Below are 15,933 nucleotides of genomic sequence, written 5' to 3'. Positions count from 1 at the left end.
TAATTGTGGTGATGAGACCTTGACCTCATTATGTGTGCATTTTCTTTCCAGGATCCCCCTATGGCTGTAACCCTAGGACTCCGAATGGAGGAAATGATTTTTAACCTTGCTGATACACATTTGTTTTTTAATGATTTGGAGGTAAGAATCTTAAAAAGTAAGAATAGTTGCTTCCAACATAAAACACTTACGTGGTTCCATGTGTACAAATATAAAGAGAAAGCACAGTTGTTTTCATGAATAATACGTGTGTACTGGTACAGATTAACAACAGAAATACTGTAGAAGAGGAGTTGGTCACCCTTCCTGTCCAGTATGAGACACTCCTGTGTTCTTGTCCTGTGTCTTTCAGTTTCTCAACCATAGCCTCTTTGAAACCTTGAGGGTCAGCGTTTCCTGGTTTCTAGCTGGGATACTTTTAGGTTACTCACTAGAGAATGTTCACAGATACTCTTCTTGGCAGTAATGTGCGTTGTGGAATTTTGAAGATAGTCAGAAACCTATCTTCGGGCAACATTATCCTTCCTCATTCCCTCTCCTTCTGCATGAAACAGTGCTAGAGCTATGTATATAGCATTTCTGATGAGTTTGAAAAAATTTATTTTCTTTTTTCTCAATCTTATTTCTTTGCCATTTCTAATCTTAACTGGTAATGGAGACAAGAGGAGGAGAAAGCAAATACAGCAAAATGAAAAGGCATGAGAAAAATTTGCCTAGGCATAGCTATATATGTACCATAACAAGGAATATAATCTGTGTGCTAATGACTTCGACATAGAATCTGAAATAGCTAAGTAGTTTGGGCACAGGGCAGAAATACTTCTTTGAAGATTGTGACTATGATGAAATAAACATTTCTCTTTCTTTTTAAAAATGACGTGTTTATCTATCTCATGGCTTCTCATTGAGATAAAGTGTATTCCTATAATCACATTGTGAATGAAGGGGACAATTATTATTACTGATCCATAACTTGTTCTAGAATTTTATACTGGAGTTTCCATTAATTACTCGATAATTTTCAAAATAAACATGTATGTCACATTACATTTGTGAGGCAGAAGCTGCAGGACCCACAGTATGAAAATCATGTCCAAGGCTACCTGCTAGCTGTGTAGTAGAACTGGGATTTTGAAGGAGATTTGTCATCACAGCACTTCTGCCTCATACTATGCTGAAAGTAAGACTGTGAGAAAAAAAGTCACGTTTTAGTGATTGACTTAAATATATTTTTTAAATTGACAAGGTCTTAAATCCAGATTTACATTTGAGACATGAGACTAAAAGTAAATGTTTCAGTGTAACGCTTAAATGTACTTTCTGAAAATCATCTGTGTTGTAACAATTTGTTGTTTTCTCTGCAGTGAGTCAGTACTTTTATTGGATAATAAAATGACTGCTTAAAGAGGTTTTATTTTTTTATTTAATGGAGGGTATGAAAGGTCAGTATTCCTAAGCACGTCTTCCAGTTTTAGATAAGAAATAATAATCACCTAAAATTTGATTTCATTGATCTTACTAGTTATTGCTATCTGATGTACAGAATGCCTTTAAATACACTAGTTAATAGAAACACATTTGAACCTTTTTGAAACTTGAAAGCTTTATATGCAATGATAAAGTCTTAAGTTCATTTTCCGGTCATTAATATGGATGAGTCTCAGTCTACAGGAGATTTTAAGTTGATTACTCCTTTCAGAGCTTTAAAAGGAAATAAGAAATTTTATATGTGATTTTATCCAAGTTTGATAGTGTTTACCTCATTTGCTTAATTATTTTTTTATTAGAAATATAGAGAATGAATGAACTTTTATTTTTTACTGGCATATTAGAGCCAGATATAATAAATTTACTACTTACCTTTTAGCATAACGCTAACATGAGAAGGTAAAATTATCATGTGATGCATTTACATCAGTGACCATCTGTGGTGCTTTAGGACTTCGTATTTTGAGTTAGATATTATATTAAAGGCATTTTTTAAAATACATGAGAGGATTTCAGGTAACTGAAAAAAATATCAGTATTGATTCTTCACTTTTTTTATTGTGTTTTTAAAATCTGATAAAAATGCTGTTTGACTTAAACCCTAAAGCCTAGCTGTTCAACATTTCTGCACCTGATCAATAACATAGTTGATTGAGTCTGCACATAGATTGATTGACTCTTCACTATTTATGCATGCACACACAAGATGAAATGCCCAAGGAAGCTAAAAGGTTTCTTAGTGCTAAGCTAATGAAATCTATGCAGTAGCTTTCATGATCTTTCAGTGTAGTTACACACATACCCACTCTCCTGCATGTGTGTGAAAGTAGAGCTGGAAAGTCAACTTTGCTAGCACACAGTGTTTTTATTTTTTTCAATAAAGCTTTCTCAACCTGATTCCAAAGGCTCCACAACTGGAATTAAGTTATTCTGCTTCTGCTGAGGAAAGAATTCCTCAAGAGAGTAACTCCACTGTTAGCCTATTGTGGGTTTTTTTCCCCTTGTATATTTAATCGCTCAGGATCTTTTTTATAACCTAAAAATCTAATTTGAGACTCAAATGCTGCAACATATGCAGCGGCAGCTGCTCCTCTCATAAGTCCTTAAAAGACACAAATTTAAATCCTAATAGACCTTTCACTATGTCCTACCCAACTGCAAAGAAGGCAAATGCTCACTCTGCCCCCCTAAGAAGAGAGTCCTCTCTGTTTAAATAAAATGTTATTTCAGTTAGAATAACTTCCAGAAAAGAAGGCACCAGGGAGTTGAGGATCACAAAAGTCAGAGAAAACTGCTGTGGATCATAACTGCAAAATATCAGCAACAACTCTGGTCACTTTATGAGACAAAATTAAAGCATTTAAGATTAGCGCTAGAATTATTTCAAATGTTAAGGTCTTTCACTAAATTTTGTTAAAACCAAAGCACTACAGTGCTTTTTAGGTATTCAGGATTGAGTCAAAATGATTCTTGAATAGTTCCTCAAAATGAAAACTAATTGAAGAACAATTATCTAGATATTCCTAAAAATGTAAGTAAGTGAAATTCAAGTTCTTTCACTGGACTGTAATCCTCGGGCAAACGTCCAGAGTCAACAAGCAGAGTTAACTAAGCATAAATTTAAGGAGAAGTTAGATTTGGAAAGACCTCAAACATAACTTCAAATACAGAATGCATGGTCCAATAAGTTTGATATACTGTTGTCCTCAGGAGTAAAAAATACATTTTTTGGATAACCTATGTATAAATTAATCATAAGAGTTAATACTTGAAATGTCAGAAAAATTGCTTTAAAAAGTAGGATGAGAGTATTAAATATAGAATTACCTTCTGATTACCAGGGTAATTCACGAGGCTTCTTCACCATCTAGTATATTATTTGATATCACACAACACTGTATTAGAAAATTTAAGTGATTGTTGCAATCCTGTCAAGAATTCTGATTCACCGGACTTCTGCCATTTGTTTAAAAAAGAATTCTTGTGTGATTAGTTATTCTTCACCAGATTATTTCTTAAAAGGGAGTACATCCTGGTGAATGAAATACCACCCCTAAGGAACTTCTAGCTGGTTGAAATTTTCTGGATTCTACCTATGAATGTAGGTAGATATTGATTCAAAACTTACTAAACCCATAACTTATGTAAACCTTATGAACACTTAAAATTAGTGTACCTGGGTTTTTGGGTTGCACATTAAAATGTACTGAGTAGGCTGTCTCTGAGTTTTATATTTTAAAGGAAGGCAGAGTCAACTGCAACATGATTAACATGCTCTGTATAGAAAGCTGGAAGCTAGATATTAAATGTTTGGGCTACTGATATTCCCAAGTCATGTAATGAAATGAATAATAACTGAAAAGCCTTTGTTCAGTATGGCATGTTTTCAAATTTAACAGATTTTTAAAAATTTTATTTTAAATGACTAGCACTATGTATAGTCAGTATCAATGACTGTGATGTAAATAATTTGAGAGAGCTAAAAGAGGCCCCAAGGCCAAGACGTACTTTTTCTGAGGTTATTTATTTATGTGTTATAAATTATAATAATTTATTATTAATCACAAGCTGAGGGCTAGGTATTTTAAATGCCCTCATCATCAAATACCACTATCAAATCATGCAATATTTCACTGGGACTTTGTAGATTATTTCAAGGCAGAATAGGACTCTTTGGTCAGGAAAGACAAATTGAATCCTTTACCCAGAAGTTCTCATTTGCTTTCTCATTTGCACACTCTAACATAACATCAGGTCAGTTGTGTGGCTATACTGACCTAAAATTTACTCCCCTTTTATTTATAAATGTTATTGTCATTTAAAATATTAAAAGCCTTAACAAAGAAAAATGTTAGCTTCTATGGTTATTATCTTTTTTCCATCTTAAAAGACTAAGACATTTAAAATAATGTCCTTCGTCTTTCAAAAAAAGCGGGAAGGCACAGAAATCTCACAGGACAACATACTCTGTGGTCAAGCTCTTCTGTTGCTGCTCAGCAGTTAGTAAATAATAGTAACCACTTGAAGTGTTCAGACCAAACAAATTTTTTTGTATATTCAAACTGGCATTGCTTAAATATGCATGGCAGAAATGGTAAGAAGAAACCCACATGATGGACCACAAAGATTCAAAAGAGAACTTTTTATCGCTAATTTTAAGATTAGACTATTTCTTACTTTTTAAAGATTAAAATTGCATTTAAATTGCTCTACAGAAACCCACAGGCCATATTTTCAGATCTCTTTGATGTATGTCACACTGTCGGATTTGCATTTTAGAGAGTAGCACTGGTGCCTTTCACTGGGACCCTGCGGACTATCCGAAGGTGGGACAGGACTGTTAGAACAGCAAGGGCAAAGGGGCTCCTTAGCCAGGAGCTCCCATTTGCTCTAAGCACACTCTTAAAATCAGGTCAACTGCGTGGGTACGCCGACCTAAAGCAAACATGGGGTGGTGGGATGGATGGACAAATGCTGCCATCTTCTGGCACAAGTTGATCTTATGGGCCTGTGGAAAACCTTACAAGTGGACAAGCATGGTTTGAAAACGAGTCACATTTCCCATGTTTTCAACAGGAGTGCGATCAAGTTCATATAGATGATGTTTCCTCTGATGATAACGGGCAGGACTTAAGGTAAGCCATGCCTTTCAGTATGCTGTTTCCTACATTAATTCAGCTATGGAGTTTTGCACCTGTAATTATTTCTTTTATTTCTTTTTAATGTATTTTGGGTGTTGCAGTACCTACAGTTTTGCAACTGATGGCTTCCATGCAGCTGCAAGTAGTGCAAACCTTTGTTTGCCAACAGGTGTAAGAGGAGGAGTGGACTGGATGAGGAAGTTGGCTTTTCGTTACAGAAGAGTAAAAGAGTTATATAACACCTACAAGAACAATGTCGGAGGTATGTGCGGCTTAGTTCATCTAATGAAGGCATCACAGGTATAGGCAGAATTCAAGTGCAGTTTCATGTTAGAGATTATCCTGCTGTAGAAAGATTCAGCAAAAGCTCATATCAAATAACATTTAGTTTCTTTGAATTGTTGGGAAAAATTTAACTGCAGAAGAAAAAACATGCATGCCTGTCAGAGAAATTAGACATTGTTTGTGAGACTTAGTGCACAGATATACAAGTTGGATGGCAAGGAATTCAATTACTTCATGAACCGGTTGTGGTGACATTAGTGTGAAAAATAGACAGGGGACCTACTGGAGGCAGTAGAAAGCAAACCTTCCTAAAGACCAAAGCCCTGATCACTGAAATAGCTATGGGTGATCATTACCTCTCTGTAACCCTATCATCATAAATATAGACAATGATTTATGTCACTTCACAGTCGTTCAACAGGTCTAAATTATCTTTTTAAAAAAATTACATGTTATCTGGCAGCATATCTTTACCACATACAAATACTGTTAAGATTATCATGGTTTTTTAAAGTTCACTTACTCTGTAGCAATATTTAAACCATTTAATACTCGTCCATATATTTGAGACATCACATCAAAGCCTATAGCATGAAGACGAAGATCCTGAATGTGTCTCTAGTTATAATAAACTTGAATGATCTCTATCACTAGGATCAATTTTAGGTCAAAAAGATTCCTAAGGTCAGTTGTTAAAGCTCTTCTCCCAGAGTGTTTCCCTTTTCAAAAACGAAAGATGTTTAAAGCACATAAACCAGGTCCAAAAGGGAATAATGCATCTAAATGTGTGCATTGTACATGTACATATATGTCATAGAATACAGTATAATAAATAATTTCTGTATAGTATACACGTCCACCAGATACATTCTTAGGGTGGGATTGTGTCAGGTCACCCTGTGTCTGCCTACTATTGAACCACACAATAGATACTCAATAGGTAACAACTATAAGAAAACAAGAAAAGTAGACAATATTAACATTAGAACTAAAAGGGAATTGGCCCCTGTGAGAGGGACGGAGTACTGCCTTGCCCAACATTCTGGAGGAAAACTCCTCTCCTAAGTCACTCTAATGCTATTTCCAAGACACTCATAAATCAAATAATTAACTTTTCAAGTTAAAAATCAATTACTGATAATATTGGTACTAGGGATAGAACTCAGGACCTTGCATTTGTGAGGCAGGCATGGTGCCACTGAGCTAAATCACTGACCCAATATGTTTAACTTTAAAATTGATAACCGTTCTAGAAATCTGAAAATACTTATCATTCATATATGTCACTATTTCTTTGTTGCAGGGTACTATTTAAATTATTTTCAATTCAACAAGGTTACTAAGAAATAGTCTCCTATCTTAAAAAGTTTATGCAACCATATAAGAGTTCATTTTCTCTCATACATCAGCAACTCATTTTTTAAATTAAGTTTATTGGTACATTTTAGGTATACAGCAGTTACATTCATCATTGGGAGGAACTTGTACCTGTACATGAGTATCTTGGTTCTTATTTTTCCCCCTTCCCCTGCCCTCCCTTCACCCCCTCCACCCTTCCCTATTTACAAAGACTTTGTTTCCATTTTTCCTTTTCTCATATTTTTTTCCTCTCCCTTCTTTCCTTTCCCCTACCCCTCCCACTTCCCCTACCCCTTTAGACCTTTTCTTCCTATTTCACATTATCAATTATTCATTTTGATCTTTATTTACACTTTCAGTTTCTCACACCAGATAAACTATTCAGTATTTACATGTGTGTCATATTTATTTCACTTAAGAGTATGGCATTAATGTGCATCCATTTAGTTATACATGTCTCTAGTTTCTCATTCTTTATTGCTGAGTAGTACTCTCTGTTTTATATATACATATAAAACACACCTTCTTTATCCAGTCTCCAGTTGTTGGGCAATTGGGCTGTTTCCAAGTTTTAGCTATTACAAACTGTGCCGCTATAAACATGGGTGAGCATATATCTCAGTGATATGATTCTTTTAATTCTTTGGGGAAGATCCCCAGCAGGGGAATAGCTGGGTCAAATGGGACCTCTAATCCTAGTTGATTGAGGTATCTCCATACTGATTTCCACAGTGGTTGCCCCAGTCTGCACTCCCACCAACAGTGGAGCAGGGTTCCTTTCTCCCCACAACCCCACCAACATTTGTTATTGGTTGATTTCTTGATAGCAGCCATTCTTTCTGGGGTGAGGTGCAATCTCAGTGCTGTTCTCATCTGCATCTCTCGATTGACCAGTGATGTAGAACATTTTTTTATATATTTATTTGCTGCTTCTACTTCTTTGTCTGAGAAATATGTGTTCATTTCAAATACCCATTTTTGAATTGGGTCTTTGAATTTGGGGGGTCTGATTTTTTTCAATTCTTTGTATATTCTAGATAGTAGTCCTTTGTCTGAGGTACAGCTGCTAAAATTTTTTCCCACTTTGTAGGTTGTCTCTTAGCTCTGTTGGTGGTTTCTCTTGCAGTGCAGAAGCTTTTTAATAAGATGAGATCCAAGTTGTTGATTCTTTGTGCTAGTTCCTATGCTACTGAGGTTTTCTTCATAAAATCTTTTCCTACATCAATGTCTTCAAGAGTTCTACCTATCAACACCTCTTTATGAAATGAGAACAGATGATACTTGCTAGAAAGTATAAATTTTAACTTAAAAAAATCTACATGTATATGTGCACCCAGTATTCTCAAACACATTTCAAGTAAGAAACCTTTCTTTTGAATGGATGTGTCATTTTGTTTTATTATGAAAACAAAAGTGACATCTTTTAAAATGAGAAATTAGTGTGCCTACATTCTTTTCTTACCATGACATCCATTTAACTTCCCAGTGTTGTCTACAACGGTCTAGGACTTGAACAGTTCTTAACTTATGTTTATAAAATAAAATACCTATAGCAGCACTAGTTTTAAAAACATTCCAGTAGCTGTATGTGATAATTACATTATTAACTGGTTCAGGATAGAAATGATTGTGATTAGTAAAAGACTAAACATTTTCAGGCAGCCGTATCTGATGCTTATGTCCCTAGGCTGGTAGAGCTCCATTACTTCTTCACACCTAACACATTTCAAAACCTTGCAGTGAGTCCCAGGCCTGGCAGTTGTAAAGTGACTGTTGCTCACTCCACCAGCTTCTAGGCTTTGTGACAGGATACCTGGGATCCACTTTCCACTGTGATGTTGTTATGTTCCCCATGTTTAGCCTAGCACCTGAACTTAGAATTTGCCCAGTGACTATCCACTGAATGAATGAGTGGGCACTCATTTATAGAATGAAGGAGCAATATCAATCTGTCTGCCTCTCTCCCCATTTCTGTCCAAATTAAAATAAACATTGTCTATACTTGACAAAAAAGAACACCAACCTAGATCTCCCAGAGAAAAAGCTCCTCTCTTGATCCTCCTTGTTCTTCGGTGTTACAGGACTCCTTGGCCCTGCCAAGAGGGATGCCTGGCTGCAGTTGAGGGCAGAAATTGAAGGCCTGACAGATTCCTGGCTCACAAATGCACTTAAGTCTTTATCGATTATTAGTACTAGGTAAGTGGGATTATTGCCCTTTTACATTAAGTAAATAGAACATGTAGGTCTAATACTATATAGATAAAAATATTTTAATTCTTAGGCAATTAAGAGTTTGAAAAGAGCAATTCATTGAGTCCATTTATTTTTAATGTGTATGTGTGTGTGTGTGTGTGTGTGTTGTGTATTTTGGGGATGCTGCTTCTCAGAATAACCAGGAGATTATATCTTTCCACCCATCTCTCTTCTTAACTACTGATAATCCCCACAGAAAGGCCACGACTTCTAATGACAAAGGAAATGGCATCATATTGGCAACAAAGTACAGGGATGATAGAAAGAATAAAGCAGGATGTTCATTTTATAAAAAGAATGTTTATTTTAGATCTTTTAGACCATAACAGATAAAATACATAATTTAAGTGCATCAGAAAAGCAAGAACAAAATCTTGAGAAATTTCTAAATTTTGTGTTATTTGAATTATACAATAAAATACTGACTTGGTAATATAAAAAATAAAGTGGATTTACAAGTTGAAAAAACTTGTGCCATGAATGCTAATTCATAAAGTAATATAAACCTGGAAAGTAATAGCTAATGTATGGGATTAATCTTTGTACTTTTCTATTCCATCATTTTATTTCTGAATTAGATGAATAAATAAAGGCATGCTTAGGAAATGAATAGCATAGCAATGCTAAGAAAGAAATACTATTTGTACTAATCGAGTACGGACACATAGAAAACTTAGCAGAGTAAAAAGAGAATCCAGTAAGGAGAGCATGAAAATAAATGGGTATGTGTCAAATTTGGCATGTAGCTTGCAACCCTGTGATGTGATGGGGCCAACACTGATAACAGAAAGTCCAAATGGCAGGAAGCCTGGTGCATAGAATGCAGGGTTCAAGGGGGGGAAGCCATGACAGAGCCCTCTGCCCAGTTCTAGATGGGTGGTGTGACAAGAGTTGAAGCCTTCTGTGCTGGTGTGAGAGACACAAGGATTTGGGGTATGGAAACCACATTGCAGAAACAGTTGGTGGAGCCAGAAAGTTTAGTCTGAGGAAGAATCCTATGTGAAACAAATCATTAGTTTCAGCTGTTAGAGATGTTAGGCTGAAAATGAACCGGGTGCTTCTCTGTCTATGAAGGAGAGAATTAGGATGAATGCATAGGAATCCTAGGAACGGATGTTCTAATTCCATGTAAGGAATTGTCTAACAAATAAAACTGTTTGAAAATGGAACCTACTGCCTCGTCATTTTTTTTATCTATTGACATGGAGGCCAAAGTGGAAAAAAAACTGATATGCAACTCCGGGGCCCCTAAATTGTGTGTAACATTTAGTAGCATGTGTATTTCTCTGAGGAGGAGGTTAACACCCTTCATCATTTTTCCAAAGAGGTTTCTTTGTAGCAAAATAAAAACAGAAATCATTATATTACTATATATAGGTAATATATAACATCTGTCTATGTTTTATTACAGAGGACTTCAGAGCAACTGTAGGGACATGTGATTTTAAGAATTAAAATCATAACAAGAAAGGGACAGTGTGAAAGATGTTAATATATGTTGAATAGTTAAATACTATGAAATTTGCTAAGTCATCCACATAATATTATCATATTGGTAGTTTCCACAAAATGAGTGGAAGGCCTAAAAACCAAACACTGTTGAATTATGTATCAGAAGCTTTAGCAAAGTTAAGTTAGCCTGTGATGCTAATTCTGCTACTTTGAATTACACTAAGGGCAAACTTGAAGGTACAGAAAAAAATGGAGTAGCATTATTTATAATACTGAGTCAACAAAAGCCATCTAAGCGTTAAACTGAGCTTTATAAATATGGTTCATCCACCTGTCAAAGGGGTTTATATATATTTTATTTGAAGATGAAGAATTACTCATGATACACAAAATGAAAAAAGAACTCTAGGAAGGAAGGAAGGAAGGAAGAGCGAGAGATACAAAGAAAGAAAAATACAAAATTCCGTATATAATGTGATCCCAATGGGAAAAAACCCATATATGAACAGAAATACTATAAATGAACAAATGTGCACTTATCTCTGAATATCTAATAAATGATCGATGTTTTTCATTTTCTTTTTTATATTTGTCTCTCTTTTACAATTTGTGTTCATAATTTAAAAAAAGAAATGATAACAACTCCAAATGTCGCAGTGTAAATCATCAAATTTCATTTCAAAACCACTCATTTTATTCAAAAATATTTTCATTCCTTAACATTTATCTACATATGACTGAATACCATTTTGTTTTGACAAGTTACTACAGCAGATTACTAAGAATAATGTACAAAACATGACGATATTGTGGACAAAGTTAAAAATACTATTTTCACGTGACCGTAGAGTTTCAGGTGGATTCAAATAGCATGTATAACCTTGTCACAATATCATCATGATTTGTACATTATTCTTAATAATCTGCCATTATTTGGGGAATTTCTGTCTGTTAATGCAGTCACACACAACACACACACACACACATGTTTATCTGTTTCCTCTCTGTTTCAGGAGTAACTGTGTAAATGTTTTGGTAACAACAACCCAACTGATCCCAGCACTGGCCAAGGTTCTACTCTACAGCTTAGGAGGTGCTTTCCCCATTGAAAATATTTACAGTGCAACTAAAATAGGTAAGGAAATTATTTTACAGTCTGCATAGAATATACTCACATGTGTGTTTGGGGAATTTTCTTAATGTATATTTCTGCTTAGTTCCCTTTTCATCGAGATTTTGCAGAACATCAAGCAAAGTGGGATAAAGTTCAAATCACAGAATCCTCTGCAACTCATTGTGTATGTACAAAATTTCTGAGAACTGTTGGCCAATGGAATTCTAAACTCAGTATGTGAGTTTTTCTGACTCATTCCACACTTCCAGCACATGTTATCTAAGTAATATTCAGTCTTGCTATCCATGCCATTTAATAGTTTAATTAATACAGTACTCCATCCTTCATACAAAGTAATCTTTAAGATATTACAATTGATCTTAGACAAAAGGCCAAGGAGCTATGAAGGAAGTAATCTTTAAAATAAAAATACAATTTTGGCATTACCAAGGAGTCACAGATGGATTCAAATAGCATCCATAAAAAAATAAAAACTTTCTTGAATCAGAAAACATAATTGAAATATTCATAAAATATAAGTGGCTGGACTCTGCATTTCCAAAAGAAAACTGTTTAGTAGCAACCAAAGAACTACAATCTTGCTTATTTATTTAGATAATTATCTTTGCCTTTAAGTAGATTTTGCATACTTGGACTTCTGATAAACACTCAAAAACAAAACTCCATCAGGCTCTGCCATCTTGAAAGAGTTAAAGAAAACAGCACATGTATTCCACCGTCTGTCAAGGAAATGCCTGGGAAAATTAATGGGTTGTGTAATGTGCCCTGAAGGTCAACAAACTTAGGTTTTGGCACATTGACAAGAGAAGTTCAAAATCCTAAAATCTCTCACCAAAAATAGCCTGCCCTGGGCCTTGTGGAAGGCTGATATTGGCACTGGCAAAAGGAGCCCCGGCTGCAGCTGTTTCTGGAGGATAGTTAAAGATAACCAAACTTTTATAAAGTAAATTGTGCTATGTACTACAATTCAGAACCCTGATACCAATCTCTTACATTTTTTATATAAATGTGTACATGTGGGCTAGCAGAATTCATATTTACAATGTGATTTTGCCTTTTGACAATTACAGTAATCTTATAAAAGGATACACATTTCTTTTGTTTGAGGACAATATATTTTTTATAGTGGCCAGATTGTTTCTTATATCTACTCAGAAAAAAAATCATTTTTCCTTTTAATGTTATTTTTTGGAGATATAAACACAAAAGTAACCATAACTGCATAGATATTCTGGGAATGAAGCTCAGAAAATAATGCCTTTATTTTAAAAACAAAGAACATGGAGGATCCCCACAATGTTGTTCTCTTGTGCAGTCAGAGCATGCTAGTGTTTTCAGTGCTGTGGCCCAATTGGGAAGCACCCTTAGTGTAATTAATTGGAAAATATTATTCCCATCCACCTGAAGAAAGGAATTGTTCATCCAGGTAAAACCACATCTTAGTGCGTATTTCCTTTCCTTAGAGGCAAAACTTCAGTTTTTCATAACAATATATTCAGCTGACTTTGTCTCTGCTACTTAAGATAAATCAAATGAAATTGATTAATAGGATTAAACAAACACATGTTGTTAAAGTTTATAATCGCTTATAAATTTTCTTCAGTATTCTTTTGGTGGAGTAAAACATGCTAACAATTTCTGTAAGTCAGATGTTTAACCCCATTGACATTATTAAAACATGAAACATACTTGTTTCATATCTGCTCTTAGTAAACACTTGTGTTATTCGAAGGTGTATGTTGTGTTCATAAACCCAGAGATCAGAAGCTACTTTGAGATGTTCAGGAGACGTGAACTTAACACTTTATGAATCTTTAGATTAATGAATGCAGTGGCTGGAAGAATAAGCAGTGCATTGTTTTTCAGGCAAGGAAAGCTGCTTTGAGCGTATAGTGTCCAGATTTGGCACTAACATAACTTATGTTGTGATTGGAGATGGCCGAGATGAGGAACATGCTGCTAACCAGGTAACTTCACTCTGAACTTTATCTCATTTATCTTCCAGGAAAAGAAAGTTGCTTTGAACGAATAATGCAAAGGTTTGGCAGAAAAGTAGTATATGTTGTAATTGGGGATGGTGTAGAAGAAGAACAGGCAGCAAAAAAGGTAACCTGTCTCAAAACAATGTTGGTGTGATATTCCTAATGCAAGCCTTTGTGTTTGCATTCTTGTAGTTTGGCCCACTGGCAGCTTGACAAATGATTTAAATTTATGGATGCAAAGCAGTAAGAGCATGAGAGGGTCAATACTTACATTCAAACCAACCATTTGGAGTCCAGCATTTTTTGCCTGAAATTTGACAGGAAATGCAGGAAAAGATTATTATATTTACTTATGTGTATAAAGTAAATATATAATAAATATAGACTTTGTACATATATACACAACACCCATGAAATGCGTATACATATGTACACATTCAGAGAACACAGACATAGGCAACTCAGTGGTCTGTAAGAAAAGTGAAGGAAAAACTATTGTTAAGCATCTGAAATTTAACAAGATAAAGACATTTAATGAGCTCATAGAAAAACCATGTGAGTGCCTTATGATTCATCTGCTGTGTGGCCCTTGTGATTGCCTAGAAGTAGGTATGCTCCATGATGATCAACGCTGTGGGTAGATTTAATAGCTGAAGACAAACAGTTAAAAGAGATTTTAATAAGCGCTATTGGAATTAGATGTATTGTTCAATCCTCTTGTGCCAACTTGTCATAAATACTTAGTGGCAATGTGTCTCACATTTTCCGTAAGATTCTCATGTGTTTCGGTGAGCCATTGGTACTTGACTGAGGCCAAGCAGCTGGCACTGAGGATATTCAGGCCATCTCAGAGCCCTTATGTATTTATATAAGTTTTTTTTCTTAATCTGGCCCATTTTCCTGAAGAAGAAACCAAGACAGTTAAAAACCATTAAGTGGTTAGTTCAACATTAGTAGGAGAATAATAACAGAATTGGCCCCCCACACTGCAAGACTATCAAACAATACCAAGATAAAAGCCAAGATAAAAGTGATAGAATTTATAAAGCAAAGCAAAATGATGATTTAGTAGTTTCAAACAATGACACATCGCCTTACATTGTTTCTTATAGAAAGCATGTAATCCTTAGTGTTCTGAAGCAATTTAAATCATTATCTAAAGTCTTCACCAAACATGTGCATGTACTGGAGCTTTTATTATCTAAGTTCTGTTTTATAAAAATATCAGCATAGTTTCATAGAAAAGTTTACAGCTATATATAAAGACAAAGGAAATGATTTTTGTTTCTGGTAAATTCAGATCAAACAAAATGGAGTAAGACAAAGTACTTCCACTGTAGAAAGTTTGGAAACGTTGTTGGCAGTCATACTTGAAACTCCCCATGTTTTTCCACCCAGTCAAGAGAGCTGGTAACACAGAAAACCCTCGGCATTAATTAGCGGTGTCAATGACTCAAAACAGGACACTGGCCCCAAGGATGTTCTGAATGAAGTTCCGGCTGTAGCCTCAAGAAAGCCAACCTGCATTCCTGACTCCTGCTGGAAACCCTTGCAGGCACGCACTGTGGAAATCTCCTCTGCAGTGTGTCAGTATCCTGAGTCCGTGATGTTTTGATTTTTCACATGGGCACCATAATTACACACAACAAACAGCAATTTTTCCATTACAACCACTCCTGCAAACATTTACATGGGTTTTAGCCTATGAAAAATATATATTTAGGTCAGGATGACTAAAATTTACTTCTTAAACAATAGCACATGCCTCTGAACGTAAAAACTTTCACATAGTGTGAAAGCTAAACTATTGTTATACCTTCTGCTTTACACCTAACACTTCAGGAGAAAAAGGCTGACTCCAAATGGATAGAAATCTTGGATAGAATGCCATTTTCAAATGGTCGTCTATGTAGGTACAGTTTTGGTGACGGTGAAGGCTTATAATTCTATGTGGAAATTCAGGTGGTTGGTTTCCCTGGTGTCTAGAATGCATGCTTTTCTTTGGACATAGCAGTAATCGCATGTGCAGAAATACTGAAGACTGTTTTGTTATCACAAATAGATCTGAGCTGAATGAAAAAAAGGCGCTTTAAGATAAATTTCCATGCTGTGCTTTAATTTGACCTACTTTGATAAGAAGAAATATCAAAGTTTAAGAATAAATATCAAAGAATAAATTTAAGAAAAATATCAAAGGATAAATATCAAAGTTTTGGAATCAGAATGAATAACTACACTCTCCTATTGAAATATGTAATGTGAGATGTATATGTAACTTTTTAAATTTTTCTAGGAGTCATGTTAAATAAAAGTAATGAGAGACGGATAGGACTAATTT

General features: G+C 35.1%; 1 protein-coding gene across 8 annotated transcripts in view; it reads left to right on the top strand.

Moving 5' to 3' along the window:
* Eya4 (EYA transcriptional coactivator and phosphatase 4) overlaps nt 1-15,933 on the top strand; it is a 144,447-nt gene that overhangs the window by 124,029 nt on the left and 4,485 nt on the right. For 5 of the 8 annotated variants that reach the window (XM_087190089.1, XM_087190094.1, XM_087190093.1 and 2 more), the window contains 6 exons: nt 52-141; nt 5,065-5,123; nt 5,231-5,391; nt 8,855-8,969; nt 11,492-11,613; nt 13,619-13,719. In XM_087190089.1, coding sequence (XP_087046215.1) covers nt 52-141; nt 5,065-5,123; nt 5,231-5,391; nt 8,855-8,969; nt 11,492-11,613; nt 13,619-13,719 — 648 coding nt within the window. Of the gene's footprint in view, nt 1-51; nt 142-5,064; nt 5,124-5,230; nt 5,392-8,854; nt 8,970-11,491; nt 11,614-13,479; nt 13,581-13,618; nt 13,720-15,933 lie in introns of all 8 variants that reach the window. The other 3 variants (XM_087190090.1, XM_087190095.1, XM_021259271.2) reach the window with 1 other exon arrangement.

Source organism: Heterocephalus glaber, unplaced genomic scaffold (genome assembly GCF_053883595.1).
Source record: "Heterocephalus glaber isolate CG9 unplaced genomic scaffold, H.glaber_assembly_v1.0 deba00001550, whole genome shotgun sequence".
In the NCBI taxonomy this organism is placed as follows: Eukaryota; Metazoa; Chordata; class Mammalia; order Rodentia; family Bathyergidae; genus Heterocephalus; species Heterocephalus glaber.
The sequence above is the reverse complement of the archived record's forward strand: the minus strand, read 5'-3'. Positions and strand labels throughout refer to the sequence as shown.